The sequence below is a fragment of the Panthera pardus genome, unplaced genomic scaffold (assembly GCF_024362965.1).
Source record: "Panthera pardus isolate Hobbes unplaced genomic scaffold, ASM2436296v1 HiC_scaffold_8, whole genome shotgun sequence".
Lineage (NCBI taxonomy): Eukaryota > Metazoa > Chordata > Mammalia > Carnivora > Felidae > Panthera > Panthera pardus.
The window spans coordinates 5237737-5255813 of record NW_026527013.1 but is presented as its reverse complement, the minus strand read 5'-3'; the positions used below and the strand labels follow the sequence as shown (position 1 = coordinate 5255813).

The window sequence follows — 18077 nt, the reverse complement described above, 5'->3', positions numbered from 1 at the left end:
TTTCAGGCCACATTTGGGCAGCAAGACAGAGCAGCTAGATTTCTATTAGTTGCAACTGAGAACATCCATGATTCATGCACTGCCTATATGTATTTTTGCAGGGAAAAGACTCACTTTTTAAAAATCTGACTCTCAAAGTATTCTGTGATGCAATAAAAGAAAATCTTAAGAGCCCCCGGCTTGGAGTCTCTTAATTTTATTTCCTCTCCTCTGCAGCACAAACCCAAGCAGGGGACCCTTCTCAGCAAAAGTACATGTTGCAAAGAAGCAGATGTGGGTTTTGATGAATAGTCTCTGCCACAGCGAGGTGGGCAGTTCCCAGAAAAGAAAGCTGGCCAGACAAGAGGTGTTCCCCATACGTACCACCCCCTTGGAGTGCAGAGCATGTGCGTAATAACCACATTCTGACTGAGTATTCATTTCCTGGAACAGCTGGGTGACCACAAAGGACTTTTTCACTATGAACTAATGCCTAAGCCAGTAATTCTCAATAAGATCACTTCTGTTCCCAGGTAGCAATGTCTGGAGACATTTCTGATGGTCACAGTGGGTGTGTGTGGGATGGGGGAGGCTACTGGCATCTAGTGAGTAGAGGCCAGGGATGCTGCTGCAAATCCTGCAATGCACAGCAGCTCCTGCCCGCAAAAAGAATTATCCAGGCCAAAATGTTAACAGTGCAGAGCTTGAGAATTAATGTTCTAGGTGGAGGCAGGGAAACTATCACTCACCACCTTGGCAATTGATCATTAAAACATCTATCATTCTTGCCTTCCAGAAGTTTATAATCCAGGCAGGAATGATTTACAAGCACACACGTATCACGTGTGCAATAGCACACAAAATATAGGGTAAGTCACGTCACACTGACGGTAATAGAGTAAGGAATTTCACTGAGGTCTAGAAGAATAAAGGGCTCTCAAAGGATGAAGACACAAGTTCTTAAAGAAAGCGAAGGGGGTGAGCAAGGCAGATAAGAGAAAGAAAGCAGACTTGATGTTGGGAGGAAGTGAAAATATTGAATAGAGAGGTCCAAACCCGAAGCGCCTAGAACATTTGGCTTGTTTATTCACTTTTTGCAACTGTTTTGGATGCAAAAACAGCAGCGACATTAGCGGGGCTTAAGCACAAGGATTTGTCAACTGCCCAGGAAGGTTGCATTTCATGCAAGTTCTATTCGTGTATATTCGAAATTGCAGGATTTAAAAAGTCACACCGCAGGCATGCATTTTGAAACCATGTGAATCTCCCCAATTTGTCTCCCTGAGACGAATCACATAATTTTAAAGCCAGCAAGTGGAGTGAATCGTGCATTCTGTTTGCATCGCCACCATGTGGAAGAGACACTTAAGCTGATTAAGCAGAAAAAGGGACAGTCTTTGGTTCATGCCTTAAAAACTGCACAAGAAATCTCTTCAAATGAATCACGGTGAGTCTCAGCTGCTATTTTTACATTTCCTGCTGTTATTATTTAAAGTTGCTTTTAAAATACTGCCTGGTAACAAAGTTAGCCATACATTTAATTTATTTTGGTGCTGAAAAACACACTAAATCCAATGACTTTGAAAACAAAATTAGAAATGTTAAAACTAAATACATAAGGCCAAAGGACTGCTGTGACACCCCCCCCCCCCTGCCGCTATTGGTTTGGGAGCATTTCCATGAGGACATGATGTGACATTAAGTATATGTGCTACTAAAGTGAGTGCTTGAGATCACACTAAAATTAACCTGAGTATATGAGTAGGTTTGAAAGTCATCAAGCAAAGAAGACAGTGCTGGTCTCCTGACCACTAGACATTTCCTTAGGACGCCCTCCTGAGTGGGATGGAGGTGTATTTTTACAACGCAAGAATACAACCCTGTTTTTAATATTTATTCATATGGGAATTATTGAACTATGAAAATGTTGAGTGGTGCAAGATCTTCAGGAATATAAAGTGGAGCCAAAAATTCAGAGAGAGAAATCTGCAAGCTGAATCCAGATGTTGGCCAATAAATCCTGGGCAAGGTAGTATTAGCTGGAAGATGAAAATCCCCTTATTTCCCTCGTTGTTAAAAAGAATTCTCTGAGCATTTAGTGGCACACGATATACACTTCTGGGTTTGGGGGTCTCAGTAGTCTCTCGACACCCCTTTCTTTCTACGGAGACAGAAGCCAAAAAGGGAAAAGAGTCACGACTGCTTTCAGGAGAAAGACAGATGGTGGCATTTGTCCCATCCATGTGTCACCACAGGGGGCGCTGTCCACAGCAGCTCAGTTTTCTGGTTTTAGCCAAAGAGCAGAGATCAGAGTCTGAGGCTGTGGTTGAACAGACGCAGCGTCTCTTCTGCGATAGAATTCTGATGATGTTGTTGGTTCCTCCTATTTGGGGGGAAATAATGTGTAGAAAAAGCTGAAGAGAAATTAGCACCCCAGAAATTACCTAGGACTTCCAGCAGTGCCTAGATAGAACAAGCAAGAATTTCTCTAAGGTCCAAAGCTCAGTAAAGAGGTCCTAATATATGGCTTACAGCCTCTCCCGTCCCCAAACACCATCTGCGATGGTCTTTTTATTTGTTTGATCTTTTCACAAACATTTACAGGGTGTTTACTGTGGACCAGGCAGCGTCCTAAGCTCTTAGCACATATGACCTCACTTACTTCTCATGATGAGATAGATACTATTGCCATCGTCATTTACAGATGAAGAAACTGAGGCACAGAGACATTAAGTGGCTAGCGTAAGCTGATGCAGCCTGGAACTGGTGGAGTTGTCACTTGAACCCAGGCACGTTGGCTCCATTCAAACAGTGACGAATCGGGGCACCTGGGTGGCTCAGTCGGTTAAGCGTCCGACTTCGGCTCAGGTCATGATCTCGTGCTCTGTGGGCTGGGGCCCCGCATTGGGCTCTATGCTGACAGCTCAGAGCCTGGAGCCTGTTTCAGATTCTGTATCTCCCTCTTTCTCTGACCCTCCCCTGTTCATGCTCTCTCTCTCTCTGTCTCAAAAATAAATAAATGTCAAACAGTGACGAATCACTTAAATGCTACAGAGGATCAGTAATGACTGTAAGGATGGATATGTGCTTTTTAGAGAGAAAAGTGTTGTCCAAAGATAAGGGGACAAGATTACTGTTTGGGGCCTTCTGTGTAGCTGACTTTTGATAATTTTGTATTAATAAAAAGCAGCGTTGACATGGTTCAGAGTAGAGCAAAGTGCTTTCATGTACATTGTTTCGTTCCTCAATCAATTGGGCATTTCAATGATGAATGAATTGAGGCTCAGAGAAGTTAAATTATTTGCCCATCATCTACCACCTAAAACCTGAAAGAGTCAAAATACGAACTCAAATCTGGCGAACCCCAGAATCCACACTATGGATTCTACTATGTGACATGTTTTGGGGGACTACAAGCATTGGGAAAGTTCTTTTACACAGTTCAGGTTGACATATCCTTTGGCCGCTGCTGATTCTAGCCAAGAGGTGAACCTGTGGCATACACTGATAGGACATAGTCAGCAGCCACTAAGCAGAATTGTCCTTAATATGAGAGTGCATGTCCTATCAAGCTGGTCCCAATATTGTTGACAATCTGGGGTGACAACTCTGGTGACAACTAAGGAAAGCTGTCAACTTTCAGAGAAAAACAGACCCAAGTTGGAACCCTCTACCCAGCTGAATAGCTTTGAGCAAATCATGTGGACTCTCCCAGTCTGTTTGCTCATCTGTAAGCAAGGAATTTAGACACTCAACATCTTTTGTGGGCCAGGCATTGCTCTAGGTAGAAGGAAAACAGTAGTGACCACAACAGTGAAACTTACAGGGGAGCAGAAGCTGACCAAAAGCAAATACTTCAATGTTTTTAAGACTAAGACAAATATCATACAGAGAGGCACATCATACAGAGAATTAAAATAGAATGTAATGACAGAGACTGTGAAGGGCTGTCACCGTGACCACCTTACTGAAAACCAAACTCCCCTCACCCCGTGCGTCCTGATTTCTCTTCACTGCTCTGTATTTTTCTATAGCACACATCACTTTGTGATGTACTGTATAATCTACACTTGGGGGTTTATTGTCAGCCCCCCCCCCCACCTCACTCCAACATCAGTCCTGTGAGGGCAAGGATTTTTGTCAATGTGTCCACTGCTGTTTCCCCAACACCTAATACAGTATCTAGCATGTACTGGATAATCAATAAATATTTGTTAAATGAATGTTGTTAAATTATCATTTGGATATTTGTGGAATATCCAAATTTGTGGAAAGACTGGGGAGAGGGAGAGAAAGAGAGAGAGAGGGTGAAAGAAAGAGAGAGAGAGAAAGACAGGGATGGAAGGAAGGAATAAAGGAATGAATAAAGGAGGGAAGAAGGAGGAAAGGAGGGATGATAAAGGAGGGATAGAGGATAGGGAAGGAAGGAGGAAGGAGGGAAGGAGGGATGATAAAGGAGGGATAGAGGATAGGGAAGGAAGGAGGAAGGAGGGAAGGAGGGATGAAGGAAGAAAGAAAGGGAGGGAGGGGAGAAGGAAGGGAGGGAGGGAAGGAGGGAGAAAGGGAGAGAGAGAAAGCAAGCAAGCAGAACTCCACTGGTTTTGGTCTCAAAAACCAGAAACCAGCAGCATAATGCAGGAAGCTAATGAAATTTCTCTTTTCTTTTAGATCAAGGACCAGGAAGCTCTTGGTTGTAGGAGACGTTGGGTTTAGCAAGTACACATCACTGCAGAGAAGCTGGTCTTACTTACCATTTTGGTTTGGATCGTAGAGCGAGATACGTCAAAGCTTTCAGTCTCAGTCGCTTTCCAGATCCCACTAAACCACTTCTTGTATTCCATTCGCACCTGAGGAATACAGAGGTTTGTGTCATGTCCAGAGCTTGGTTAGAGAGAAAGGACCCCAAATAGGAGGCCAAAGATATAGATGCCAAGCCCTATGACTGCCTTTTCATTACTTTTCTGTATAGTCCTCTTGTTAATTCATTCTGAAATTCAACTTTCTCATTGTGGAAAAGGCATTTACTAGATGTTGGGCACTACAAAGTCTCTACAGAGAGGTGAGACTTTGAACCCAGTGGTTCATCAAAGTGGTGGTTATGATGATGCTGAGAACAAGGAGGAGGAGGATGGTGAAGGTGATGATGGTGATGCTGCTGGTGGCGATTATAAGGATGAAGCTATGTTCAATACACTTTGCACCATATGCAATGTCATCTTCCATAAACCAAAGGAGAAAGGCTCTTCCCTTATCAGCAATTGAAGGTAAAGAATCTGAAGCTTGTGGAAGTACATGGACTTGCCCAAGGTCATACAGACAGAATTCAACACCTCATGATTCTTACTCAGGGCCCCAAACTAACCACTACGTACAAACACCCCCTGTGATTACATGGATTCCCTTCATGTAACTTGCTTAACATGTCTGAAAAAGATATTTAAATACTTAATACTCAACATTATTTTACCAAGACACTTAAGTTGTACTTCATTTTGGGGTGTGAGGAGTACAAAGCATTGAGAAGGCACTAGAAGACGACAGAGAAATTAATAAAGTGTTACGATGGTCTTTTTGCCACAAGCATCTTAATTGATGGTAGTTCCACTCAATAGCAAAGGGAGTGTGGGGAAGTCAGGAAAATTGTTTCCAATATTCTATGAGGAGTAAAATTATAATAATGACCCTCACAAGAACTGCGTGAGGAGATTCATATTGCATGATCTCATTTAATTCTCAACCCTGTGAGGCACGTATTGCCATATACACAGATGAGAAGATTGAGGCTCAGAGAGGGTAAGAAAGCTGCCCACACAGCAGCCTACTCAGTGTAAAACCTAACACTAGAGCTGAAGTCTCTCTGTTTTTGGCATATTATGCCAAATTTTCCAGTGCCCCTCCCTAAAGTGCACTACACTGTAAGAGGATTATGTGTCCTCTTTCTGGTGAACTCAGGTATGGCCACATGACTAGCTCCAGCCAATGAAAGAGAACTAATTCAGGTACAGTTGGCCAGGATCTCCTTTCCCTTTGCCACAAGAATACCAATATTCCAGATAAGGGCTGCCCCTTCAGCCTGTATCCCAGAGTGAAGACAATGTAGATCAAGACACAGTTATGTAGCATGAGCAAGAAATAAACTTTATTGTTGTCACCCGCTGAAATTAGGGGGTGGTGGCTATTTGTTACCGCAGCATAATCTCCCTTAACCTGACTGATAAATTCTCTGCTATGGACTAAGTTGTGTCTCCTCAAAATTCATATGTTAAAGGCTTAACCTCCCAGGATGATTGTATTTGAAGATATGACCTTTATAGGAGTGACTATGAATAAATGAAGTCCTAATGGTAGAGCCCTGATCCAATAGGATTAGTGTCCTGTTAAGAAGAAACAAAAGCTCTCTCTCCTTGTCTCTCCTATGGAAGGACACAGCAAAAAGGTGGACTTCTGAAAAAAAAAAAAAAAAGAGCATTCTCACCAGAACCCAACTGCACAGTCACCCTGACCTCAGATTTCCAGCCTCCAGAATTATAAGAGATATTTCTGTTGTCCAAGCCACATGATCCATGATATTTTGTTCTGTCATCTCCAGCTGACAAAAGCACACTCTTAAGATAGAGATTGGAATGTGAAATTTAGTCAGATGCACCCAGAACACACAGCATACCCAAGCAGCACCTAAACCTTTTTCCCAGAATCAAGGCAACCACAAGATACAAATATAAAAGATCAGAAAAGGGTGAGAATGTGAATAGCCATTCAATAAGATGGTGGGACTCAGCTGGTGATAAATAAAACAATTAGCCTTACCTGGTGATTAAGGAGACAGTGTACCACAAAGAGCAAAACCCCCTGCAGGACATTGATGATGGTGAATGTGTAGGCAATGACTGATCCGATCACCTTCCCGAACTCTTCAACCATAAAATAGCCAAGGCCCCAAGAACAGCCCAGTATAAATAGCTGAGCAATGGCTTTAAATGTCATGACTCTGGGAAGGAACAGGAGTAATAATAACTATCACTGATCATTATATGTTGGGCACTGTGCTAAATGCTTTGCACACATTACCTGATTTAAACTTAGCATCACCTCATGTGCTTAAGTGACTCATGCAAAGTCATACTACTTGAAGATGAGGCAGAACCCATGCTTTCAATCACTGCTTCTGAGAATAATGCTTTCTCCTATTCTTGGAAATGATTTATCTGAACCTATTGGAAGATGTGTGGAAAGTGCCTTCTAGAAAGTTGTACTGAAAATGTGTACTGATGATGATATCATGACTTCAGATCATAGCATGCTGTTGGGCTTCTTCAAGAAAATTGTGTTTTATCAAATAGAAGGGTTGTTGATGGCAACTGTCTGGGACAGCTGACGTGTGTGAGTGTGTGTGTGTGTGTGTGTGTGTGTGTGTGTGTGTGCATGCACATGGTGTGTGAGCCTACACTCATCCACACATGTGTAGAAGGATGAGGAAACACCAAGAAGGGGGACACTCTGACCCGCTAGGGCAGAAAACACCAAAGCTAGGAGATGTTGGTTTGTATGATAAGTAGAGGAGATCAAAGCCAGGGTCTGAAGTTGGAAAGATGCTCCTTAAGTTTTGTTCATCTGACTCACCAATGCACCTGACTCTTGCCCACTTTTGGGTAACATGAGTACCTGCTCTTCATATCAATGGGGAATAGTAGTCATGCCCACCTCATAGATTGGAGTTATAGGCATTCAGTGAAACAATATTGGTAAATTCCCATCATCTATCAAGTTCCTAGTTAATATTAGTTGTTCTTATTATTTCCAGTTATTTAGATCAGTGCCAGTAAGAACTGAGTGTCTACACCCAAGGATAATGGAGCCCCCAGAAGTGGGTGGACTCACGAGGTTGGGGAGAGATGATAATATTGATACTCTTGGCATGAATTTCATATGAACAGTATGCTACACACAGGAGCACCCAATGAATATTTGTTGAGGAAAGAGATCAAGGAGTACATTAAGCTACCTGAAAATTATAGTTTTTACTTCTAGAAATTGTACCCCACTTACCCTTTATCCAGTACCAGGATATTTTATATTAGATTTTTATATGGGTTTTTCATTCCCAGTCAGAAAGAAAAGTAGTCCTGTAGGAAAAAATCTGTGGATACCACGGATTATAGGGCCTTCTTACCTGGTATCCTGAATGGTAGAAACTTCTTTGTTGAGGGAGGAAAGTTTACTTCTCAAAATCCACAGGATTTGAAAGTAGAACACCAAGTTTATCTGTGGACACAGAACTAAAAGTTGACTTGGAATTTTCTCTGGAGTCCAGGTCATGCAACCTAGTTTGAGTTGGACCTAAGAATCTTTCCCCAAAAGATACAGGCCTCGTTGGATGCTATGCTATGGTCTGGTCTTTTATACAGCACATTGTGTATATATGAACTTGTGGCACTTGGTGCTTGATTAGGGTGACTATATAATTTATCATTCAAACCAAGACACCTAGAAAGTGAAAGAGTACTCTTGATAGCTATACCAGGACAATGATGTGATCAGGAAGCTGCTGACAAACAGGAAAACATATCACTCTATGAAGAGTAGATATTTGCTGAATATTTGTTAAAAATTTTTTAAAATGTTTACTTATTTTTTTTAAAGAGAGGGAAAGAGAGTGCGAGTGGGGGAAGGCCAGAGAGAGAGAGAGAAACAGAATCTGAATCAGGTTCCAGGCTCTGAGCTGTCAGCACAGAGCCTGATGTGGTGCTCAAACTCACAAACTACGAGATCATGACCTGAGCGAAGTTGGATGTTTAACCGACTGAACCACACAGATGCCCCACTAAATAGTTGTTGAATGAACAAATGTGGGATTTTTAGAAGAATCTCCAGCAGAGGGTTATATTACATCAGAGTAACAAGTGAACCAGGAGGGAGCCTGGGAAAGAGATATGAAGACAGTGTTTTCAGGAAGAGGGGTAAATCACATTAGACTATATTTTCCTTATCTTCACCTCACTTCTGCTTTAACAGAAAGAAACACACTATGCTTGGCAAACCCAGGGCAGATAGCAATAACTATCACTAGTCACCCACCAAGATAATGACTGCCACTGGTCCCATAAAACTCCAGATGAACGCTTTATCATGCTTGAGCCAGCAGCTGTTGAGAGAAAGGTGTGCATTAGCTATTTCTCAGAAGGCAAAGGTCTTGAATTCAGACTCCTATAGCAAGATCCAACCAGTGCCAGGAATCATTTAATTCAGAGCCTGGACTTTAGATGGAATCAGACATGGTCCTCATCTGACATAAGCTGTGCGCTCTAAGCCTCAGTTTCCCCAAGTGTAGAGTGGGGGCAAACAGAAGGATTAAAAGATTAAATAATTACTGTGGTTATATGCAAAGTCTTGAAGTCAGGTAGGGTCACTCCTATGACTTTGTTCTCCTTCAATATTGTGTTAGCTATTTAGGGTCTTTTTCTTCTCTGTACAAACATTAGAATAATTTTATCAATATCTACAAAATAATTTTCTGAGAATGTGGTTGAGAATGCATTCAATCTACAGATCAAGTTGGAAAGAACTGACAGACTGACTTCTTGACAATATTGAGTTTTCCTATCCATGAACATGGATTATCTCTCCGTTTATTTGAAACTTCTTTTATTTCTTTCATCAGGATTTTGCAGTTTTCCTAATATAGATCTTGTAGGAAACATTAAAATGAGATAATGTATATATAAATTTGAGTACAGTTCCTGGCAGAGGTAAGGCTCAATAAACAGTACCCTAATAATGATTGCTATAAGAAAGAGAGTAAAAATATTAACAGCTACAGCAAGAAAAACTACCAACACAAATTAAATATGTTCCATATACCAAATACTCAGCTGCCCAAATACCTTTTATTATGTCATGGCTTATGTTGGCAAAGTTAGCATAATTTATTCTAAACAGAGACCTCACAGCATAAAACTGGTCAATTTAACAAGCAATTGCCAACACTGAGTGGGCAGAAAAGCTCCCACACTTAAGTTCTATTCTAAGGGTTGTAAACAATAGCCCACAGGGCATATCCAGTCACCCCATGTTTTTATAGATGAAGTTTTATTGAAACACAGCCACACTCATCTATTAACATATGGTCTATGACTTGGCTTCTCTCTCACTACAAGGACAACACTGGGTAATTGCCACAAAGACCATACGACCCGTAGAGACAAAAACAGGTACAATTTGGCCTTTTATAAAGTTTACAAACCCCTGATCTACCCTGCCACTGTATCTCCAGAATCATTCTGGCAGGATGTATGGTTCAAGCTGGAGATGGGGCTTCTTTTTTTCAAGAGGGACACCTTCGTACATGATACCTTAGTACATGCATACCTACTTCCTAACCTAAGCCCCATTGCCAATATACTAGCTTCTTCAACTAACTTTATGGAGCTTTCTAAACTTCTTTAGTCAGGCTAAAAATGCTGCCTTGGGAATTCTGAACTTACTCTCTTTTTAGCTGTGACCTTGAGAAAGTTTCTTAGATGGACTAAGTACCAGGTGTCCTGTGTATGAAGTAATGAACAGTGCTGATTCCACAGGGTCATGGGGAGAATAAGAAAATACTGCGTTATCTCTGATACAGAACAGGACCTCTAGATTTATTGCTATTGTTGTTACTCTTTACATTTGGGGGATTAACCTCAACCTATTCAACCTACTCTTTCAGAATCCTACAGAACATAGAGGCCACAGGGGGGCTTTTATGTTCCTGAGTTTCCCAAATGTGCTTTTCTTTCTCCCTAATTTCCTAAACTGAATTCAAAATTTTATGTGTAAGTACATTTGTCTGAAAGGTACATTTCCCTATTTGGGGAAATAGGCTCTAGGTTTTACCAAAGTTCTTAAGAGGATCCAACCCCAAAGATGCTGAGAACCATTCCTCTAGGAATTTTGAAGAGAAAATAGAATTCTGGCTCAAAAAAAAAAAAAAAAAAAAAAAAAAAAAGGATTGGTTTGATGTATAGCTCACAACAGCAAATGTGCTGAAATATTTTTTGATTTCAGATCTTGCATCAGCCATGGGCACAACTTCTACCCTAAAGGCACACATCATTCTTACCGATCATATGTTCCATAATTTTGGGGTCCTACTATTGCAGACACAGCCACAATCAGAGCTGGAACCCCATAGCCAAAAGGGTACATGAACCTCTTCTTGAATTTGCTTGCACTGGTGTAATTGGCCACCTTGAGGTTTCTGACAGTTAGGAAAAGATGTAGCCCTTCAAGGAGCATCCAGGTGAAGGAGGCCAGGTAGAGGTAGTGCAGCACACCAGCAATGATGGAGCACAGCACCTGCAGGGGAGACAAGAGTTAGGAGTGTTGTCTCCACCTGATCTGATCCTCAGCAGTTGACATTTCCTGGATGTTGACCTGCATTTTCTTTTTATTTAATGTTTATTTGCTTTCGAGAGAAAGACAGACAGAGCATGAGTGGGAGAGGGGCAGAGAGAGGGAGACACAGAATCTGAAACAGGCTTCAGGCTCTGAGCTGTCAGCACAGAGCCCGACATGGGCTCAAACCCATGAACTGCGAGATTGTGACCTGAGTCGAAGTCAGAGGCTTAACCGACTGAGCCACCCAGATGCCCCCTGCATTTTCAATCCTAACACCTATGACATTTTGCCTATGGGCAACACATTTTGGGGAGCTCTCACTGGCTAATGCTTACCCCATGGATGGGGCAGGCCAGAAGTGCTGAGGAATAAATACCACACAAACAGTCCTCAGATCCATGATGGATCAGAGTTGGTAGATGAATATTCCATGGCCCTTATCCTTTGGGTAGGTGAGATGCTTAATTTTTTGTGTTAACTCAACTGAGCTAAGGGAAATGCCCAGATAACTGGTAAAACATTATTCCTGGGTGTGTCTGTGAGGGTGTTTCAGGTATATATTACCATTTGAGTCAGTAAACTGAGCAAAGAAGATAACCCTAACCAATGAGGGTGGGCATCATCCAATCAATGGAGAGCCTAAATTAAATTTTTATGGAGGAAGAGAGAATTTGCTCCATCTATTTGAGTTGGGACATCTCTCTTCTCAAGCCCTCAGACGTTGGTAGTTATGGTTCCAATAAAAAAAAAAAAAAGACTATTTTACAAAACAGATTTTTTTTTTTTTACAAAAACAGAAGGTAGGCCTGACTCAGCCTCAGCACTGTCATTTGCCAATCTCTGCCCATTTTCTAATGAGGAAACTAAAGCCCAAAGAGATTAAAATCTCACCCAAGATCATACAACTAAAAAATAAAAATGGATTTGAAATGCAAACCATCTTTAAAGACTATACTTAATCTTTTTAAATTTTTCTTATTGCTTATTTATTTTTGAGACAGAGAGGCAGAGTGAGAGCAGGGAGGGGCAGAGAGAGAAGAAGACACAGAATCTGAAGCAGGTTCCAGGCTCTGACATGTCAGCACAGAGCCCAATGCGGGGCTTGAACTCATGAACTGTGAGATCATGACCTGAGCCGGAGTCGGATGCTTTAACTGACTGAGCCACCCAGGCACCCCAAGACTATACTTACTCTTTTTTAAAAAATTTACATCCAAGTTAGTTAGCATATAGTGCAACAATGATTTCAAGGGTAGATTCCTTGAATCTGTGCCTCTTACCCATTTAGTCCATCCCCCCTCCCACAACCCCTCCAGTAACCCTCTGTTTGTTCTCCATATTTAAGAGTCTCTTCTGTTTTGTCCCCCTCCCTATTTTTATATTATTTTTGTTTCCCTTCCCTTATGTTCATTGTTTTGTCTCTTAAAGTCCTCATATGAGTGAAGTCATATATTTGTCTTTCTCTGACTGATTTTGCTTAGCATAACACCCTCCAGTTCCATCCACATAGTTGCAAATGGCAAGATTTTATTCTTTTTGATTGCCAAGTAATACTCCATTGTGTATATATACCACATCTACTTTATCCCTTCATCCATCGAGGGACATTTGGTCTCTTTCCATTCTTTGGCTATTGTTGAGAGTGCTGCTATAAACATTTGGGTGCATGTGCCCCTTTGAAACAGCACACCTGTATCCCTTGGATAAATACCTAGTAGTGCAATTTCTGGGTCATAGGGTAGTTCTAGTTTTAAGTTTTTGAGGAATCTCCATACTGTTTTCCAGAGTGGCTGCACCAGTTTGCATTCCCACCATCAGTGCCAAAGAGCTCCTCTCTCTCCGCATCCTCGCCAAAATCTGTTGTTGCCTGAGTTGTTCACATTAGCCATTCTGACAGGTGTAAGGTGGTATCTCATTGTGGTTTTGATTTGTATTTCTCTGATGATGAGTGAGTTGAGCATTTTTTCATGTGTCGGTTGGCCATCTGGATGTCTTCTTTGGAGAAGTGTCTATTCATGTCTTTTGCCCATTTCTTCACTGGATTATTTGTGTTTTGGGTGTTGAGTTTGATAAGTTTTTTATAGATTTTGGATACTAAACCTTTATCTGATATGTCATTTGCAAATATCTTCTCCCATTCTGTCGGTTGCCTTTTAGTTTTGCTGATTGTTTCCTTCACTGTGCAGAAGCTTTTTATTTTGATGAGGTCCCAGTAGTTCATTCTTGCTTTTGTTTCCCTTGCCTCCAGAGACGTGTTGAGTAAGAAGTTGCTGTGGCCAAGATCAAAGAGGTTTTTGCCTGCTTTCTCCTCGAGGATTTTGATGGCTTCCTGTCTTAGGTCTTTCATCCATTTTATTTTTGTGTATGGTGTAAGAAAGTGGTCCAGGTTCATTCTTCTGCATGTTGCTGTCCAGTTTTCCCAGTACCACAGGCTGAAAAGACTGTTTATATTCCATTGGATATTCTTTCTTGCTTTGTCTAAGATTAGTTGGCCATGCATTTGTGGGTCTATTTCTGGGTTCTCTATTCTGTTCCATTGATCTGAGTGTTTGTTCTTGTGTAAGTACCATACTGCCTTCATGATTATAGTTTTGTAGTACAGCCTGAAGTCTGGGATTGTGATGCCTCCTGCTTTGGTTTTCTTTTTCAAGATTGCTTTGGCTATTCGGGGTCTTTTCTGGTTCCATACAAATTTTAGAATTATTTGTTCTAGCTCTGTGAAAAATGTTGGTGTTATTTTGGTAAGGATTGCATTGAATACGTAGATTGCTTTGGGTAGTATCGACATTTTAACAATATTTATTCTTCCTATCCAGGAGCATGGAATATTTTTCCATTTTTTTGTGTCTTCTTCAATTTCTTTCATAAGCTTTCTATAGTTTTCAGCATATAGGTTTTTCACCTCTTTGCTTAGATTTATTCCGAGGTATTTTATGGTTCTTGGTGCAATTGTAAATGGGATTGATTCCTTGATTTTTCTGTTGCTTCATTGTTGGTGAATGGGAATGCAACCGATTTCTGTGCATTGACTTGATATCCTGCAACTTTGCTGAATTCATGAATCAGTTCTAGCAGTTTTTTCGTGGAATCTTTTGGGTTTTCCATATAGAGTATCATGTCATCTGTGAAGAGTGAAAGTTTGACCTCCTCCTGGCCGATTTGGATGCCTTTTATTTCTTTGTGTTGTCTGATTGCACAGGCTAAGACTTCCAATACTATTTTGAATAACACTGGTTAGAATGACATCCCTGTCTTGTTCCTGACCTTAGGGTGAAAGCTCTCAGTTTTTCCCCATTGAGGATGATATTATCAGTTGTTCTTTCGTATATGGCTTTTGTGATCTCAAGGTATGATCCTTCTATCCCTACTATCTTGAGGGTTTTTATCAAGAAAGGATGCTGTATTTTGTCAAATGCTTTCTCTGCATCTATTGAGAGGATCATATGGCTCTTGGCCTTTCTTTTATTGATGTGATGAATCACGTTAATTATTTTGCAGCCTTGCATCACAGGTATAAATCCCACTTGGTCGTGGTGAATAGTTTTTTTTTAATGTGTTGTTGGATCCAGTTGGCTAATATCTTGTTGAGGATTTTTGCATCCATGTTCATCAGGGAAATTGCTCTATAGTTCTCCTTTTTAGTGGGGTCTCTGTCTGGTTTTGGAATCAAGGTAATGCTGGCCTCATAGAAAGAGTTTGGAAGTTCTCCTTCCATTTCTATTTTTTGGAACAGCTTCAAGAGAATAGGTGTTAACTCTTCCTTAAATGTTTGGTAGAATTCCCCTGGAAAGCCATCTGGCCCTGGAATCTTGTTTTTTGGCAGATTTTTTATTACTAATTCCATATATTTACTGGTTATGGGTCTGTTCAAATTTTCTATTTCTTCCTGTTTCAGTTTTGGTAGTGTATATGTTTCTAGGAATTTTTCCATTTCTTTCAGAATGCCCATTTTATTGGCATATAATTGCACATAATATTCTATTATAGTTTTTATTTCTGTTGTGTTGGTTATGATCTCTCCTCTTTCATTCTTGATTTTATTTATTTGGGTCCTTTCCTTTTTCTTTTTGTTCAAACTGGCTAGTGGTTTATCAATTTTGTTAATTCTTTCAAAGAACCAGCTTCTGGTTTCATTGACCTGTTCTACTTTTTTTTTGGTTTTGATAGCATTAATTTCTGCTCTCATCTTTATTATTTCTTGTCTTCTGCTGGTTTTGGGTTTTGTTTGCTGTTCTTTTTCCAGCTCCTTAAGGTGTAAGGTGCATCTGAGACCTTTTTTCCTTCTTTAGGAAGGCCTGGATTGCTATATACTTCCCTCTTATGACTGTCTTTGCTGCATCCCAGAGGTTTGGCTGTGGTGTTACCATTTTCATTGGCTTCCATATACTTTTTAATTTCCTCTTCAACTACTTGGCTAGCCATTCATTCCTTAGTAGGATGTTCTTTAGTCTCCAAGTATTTGTTACCTTTCCAATTTTTTTCCTGTGGCTGATTTCAAGTTTCATAGCATCGTGGTCTGAAAATATGCATGGTATGATCTCGATCTTTTTGCACTTGCTGAGGGCTGATTTGTGTCCCAGTATGTGGTCTATTCTGGAGAACATTCCATGTGCACTGGAGAAGAATGTATACTCTGCTTCTTTAGGATGAAATGTTCTGAATATATCTGTTAAGTCCATCTGGTCCAGTGTGTCATTCAAAGCCATTGTTTCCTTGTTGATTTTTTTAAACGTTTATTTATTTATTTATTTATTTATTTATTTATTTATTTATTTATTTATTTTGAGACAGAGACAGAGCATGAATGGGGGAGGGGCAGAGAGAGAGGGAGACACAGAATTGGAAGCAGGCTCCAGGCTCCAAGCCATCAGCCCAGAGCCTGACGCGGGGCTCAAACTCACGGAATGCGAGATCGTGACCTGAGCTGAAGTTGGACGCTTAACCAACTGAGCCACCCAGGCTCCCCATCCTTGTTGATTTTTTGATTAGATGATGTGTCCATTGCTGTGAGTGAGGTGTTGAAGTCTCCTACTATTATGGTATTATTATCGATGAGTTACTTTATGTTTGTGATTGATTTATATATTTGGGTGTTGCACATTTGGTGCATAAATATTTACAATTGTTATGTCTTCTTGGTGGATAGACCCCTTAATTGTGACATAAGGACCTTCTTCATCTCTTGATACAGTCTTTATTTTAAAGTCTAGATTGTCTGATATAAGTATGGCTACTCGGGCTTTCTTTTGTTGACCATTAGCATGATAGATGGTTCTCCATCCCCTTACTTTCAATCTGAAGGTGTCTTTATGTCTAAAGTGGGTCTCTTGTAAACAGCATATAGATGGATCTTGTTTTCTTATCCATTCTGTTACTCTAAGTCTTTTGATTGAAGCATTTAGTACATTGACGTTTAGAGTGAGTACTGAAAGGTATGAGTTTATTGTCATTATAATGCTTGTAGAGTTGGAGTTTCTGGTGGTGTTCTCTGGTCCTTTCTAATCTTTGTTGCTTTTGGTATGTATGTATGTATGTATGTATGTATGTTTGTATGTATGTATTTTCATCTTTTCTCCCCTCAGAGAGTCCCCCTTCAAATTTCTTGCAGGGCTGGTTTAGTGCTCACAAACTCTTTTAATTTTTGTCCATTTGGGAAACTTTTTATCTCTCCTTCTATTTTGAGTTATAGCCTTGCTGGATAAAGAATTCTTGGCTACATATTTTTCTGAGTCAGCACATTGAACATATCTTCCCACTCCTTTCTGGCCTGCCAAGTTTCTGTGGATAGGTCTGCTACAAACCTGATCTGTCTTCCCTTGTAGGTTAAGGATTTTTTTTTCCCCTTGCTGCTTTCATGATTTTCTCCTTGTCTATTTTGTGAATTTGACTACAATATGCCTTATTGATGGTTGGTTTTTGTTGAATCTAATGGAAACTCTCTGTGCTTCCTGGATTTTGATGTGTCTTTCCCCAGGTTAGGAAAGTTTTCCGCTATGATTTGCTGACATAACCCTTCTACCCCTATTTCTCTCTCTTCCATTTCTGGGACCCCTATGATTTTGATGTTGTTCCTTTTAAATGAGTCACTGATTTCTCTGATTCTTAAATCGTGCTCTTTTGCCTCAGTCTCCCTCTTTTTTCTGCTTTATCATTCTCTATAAGTTTGTCCTCTATAACGCTGATTCTCTGTTCTGCCTCATCCATCCTTGCCGCCGCAGCATCTGTACAAGATTACAGCTCAGTTATAGCACTTTTTATTTCATCCTGACTAACTTTTACTTCTTTTATCTCCGCAGAAAGGGATTCTACTCTATTTTTGACTCCAGCTAGTATTCTTATTATCGTGATTCTAAATTCTGGTTCAGACATCTTGCTTGTATCTGTGTTGGTTAAGTCCCTGGCTGTCATTTCTTCCTGCTCTTTCTTTCGGGGTCAATTCCTTTGTTTCATCATTTTGAAGGGAGAAAAGGAATTAATGAGGTAGAAAAAATTAAAATGAAAAAGTAAGAAAATATTAAAATTAAAAAATTAAAAGCAAACACACACACACACACAAAATCGAATAAATGATGCTAGATCCTAGGTGTATTTGGTCTGGGTGTTGAAAGTGGCTTGATATATTAGTGAAAAAAGGAGGGGGAAAAAGGAAATCATTTGAAAATTTGAAAAAAATGAATACAGTGAAGTAGACTAAAATGAAATGATGGAAGTAAAATAGAATTCGA

General features: G+C 40.4%; 1 protein-coding gene across 3 annotated transcripts in view; it reads right to left on the bottom strand.

Annotated features, from left to right (window-relative positions):
- The window catches only part of LOC109254230 (adhesion G protein-coupled receptor E4-like), a 98232-nt gene that overhangs the window by 46111 nt on the left and 34044 nt on the right, over nucleotides 1–18077 (bottom strand). For 2 of the 3 annotated variants that reach the window (XM_019427967.2, XM_019427966.2), the window contains exons 12-16: nucleotides 11075–11310; nucleotides 9055–9121; nucleotides 8150–8241; nucleotides 6787–6967; nucleotides 4731–4826 (exon numbers count right to left, since the gene is read on the bottom strand). In XM_019427967.2, coding sequence (XP_019283512.2) covers nucleotides 4731–4826; nucleotides 6787–6967; nucleotides 8150–8241; nucleotides 9055–9121; nucleotides 11075–11310 — 672 coding nt within the window. Of the gene's footprint in view, nucleotides 1–1043; nucleotides 2363–4730; nucleotides 4827–6786; nucleotides 6968–8149; nucleotides 8242–9054; nucleotides 9122–11074; nucleotides 11311–18077 lie in introns of those variants that run through there. The other variant, XM_019427969.2, reaches the window with a different exon arrangement.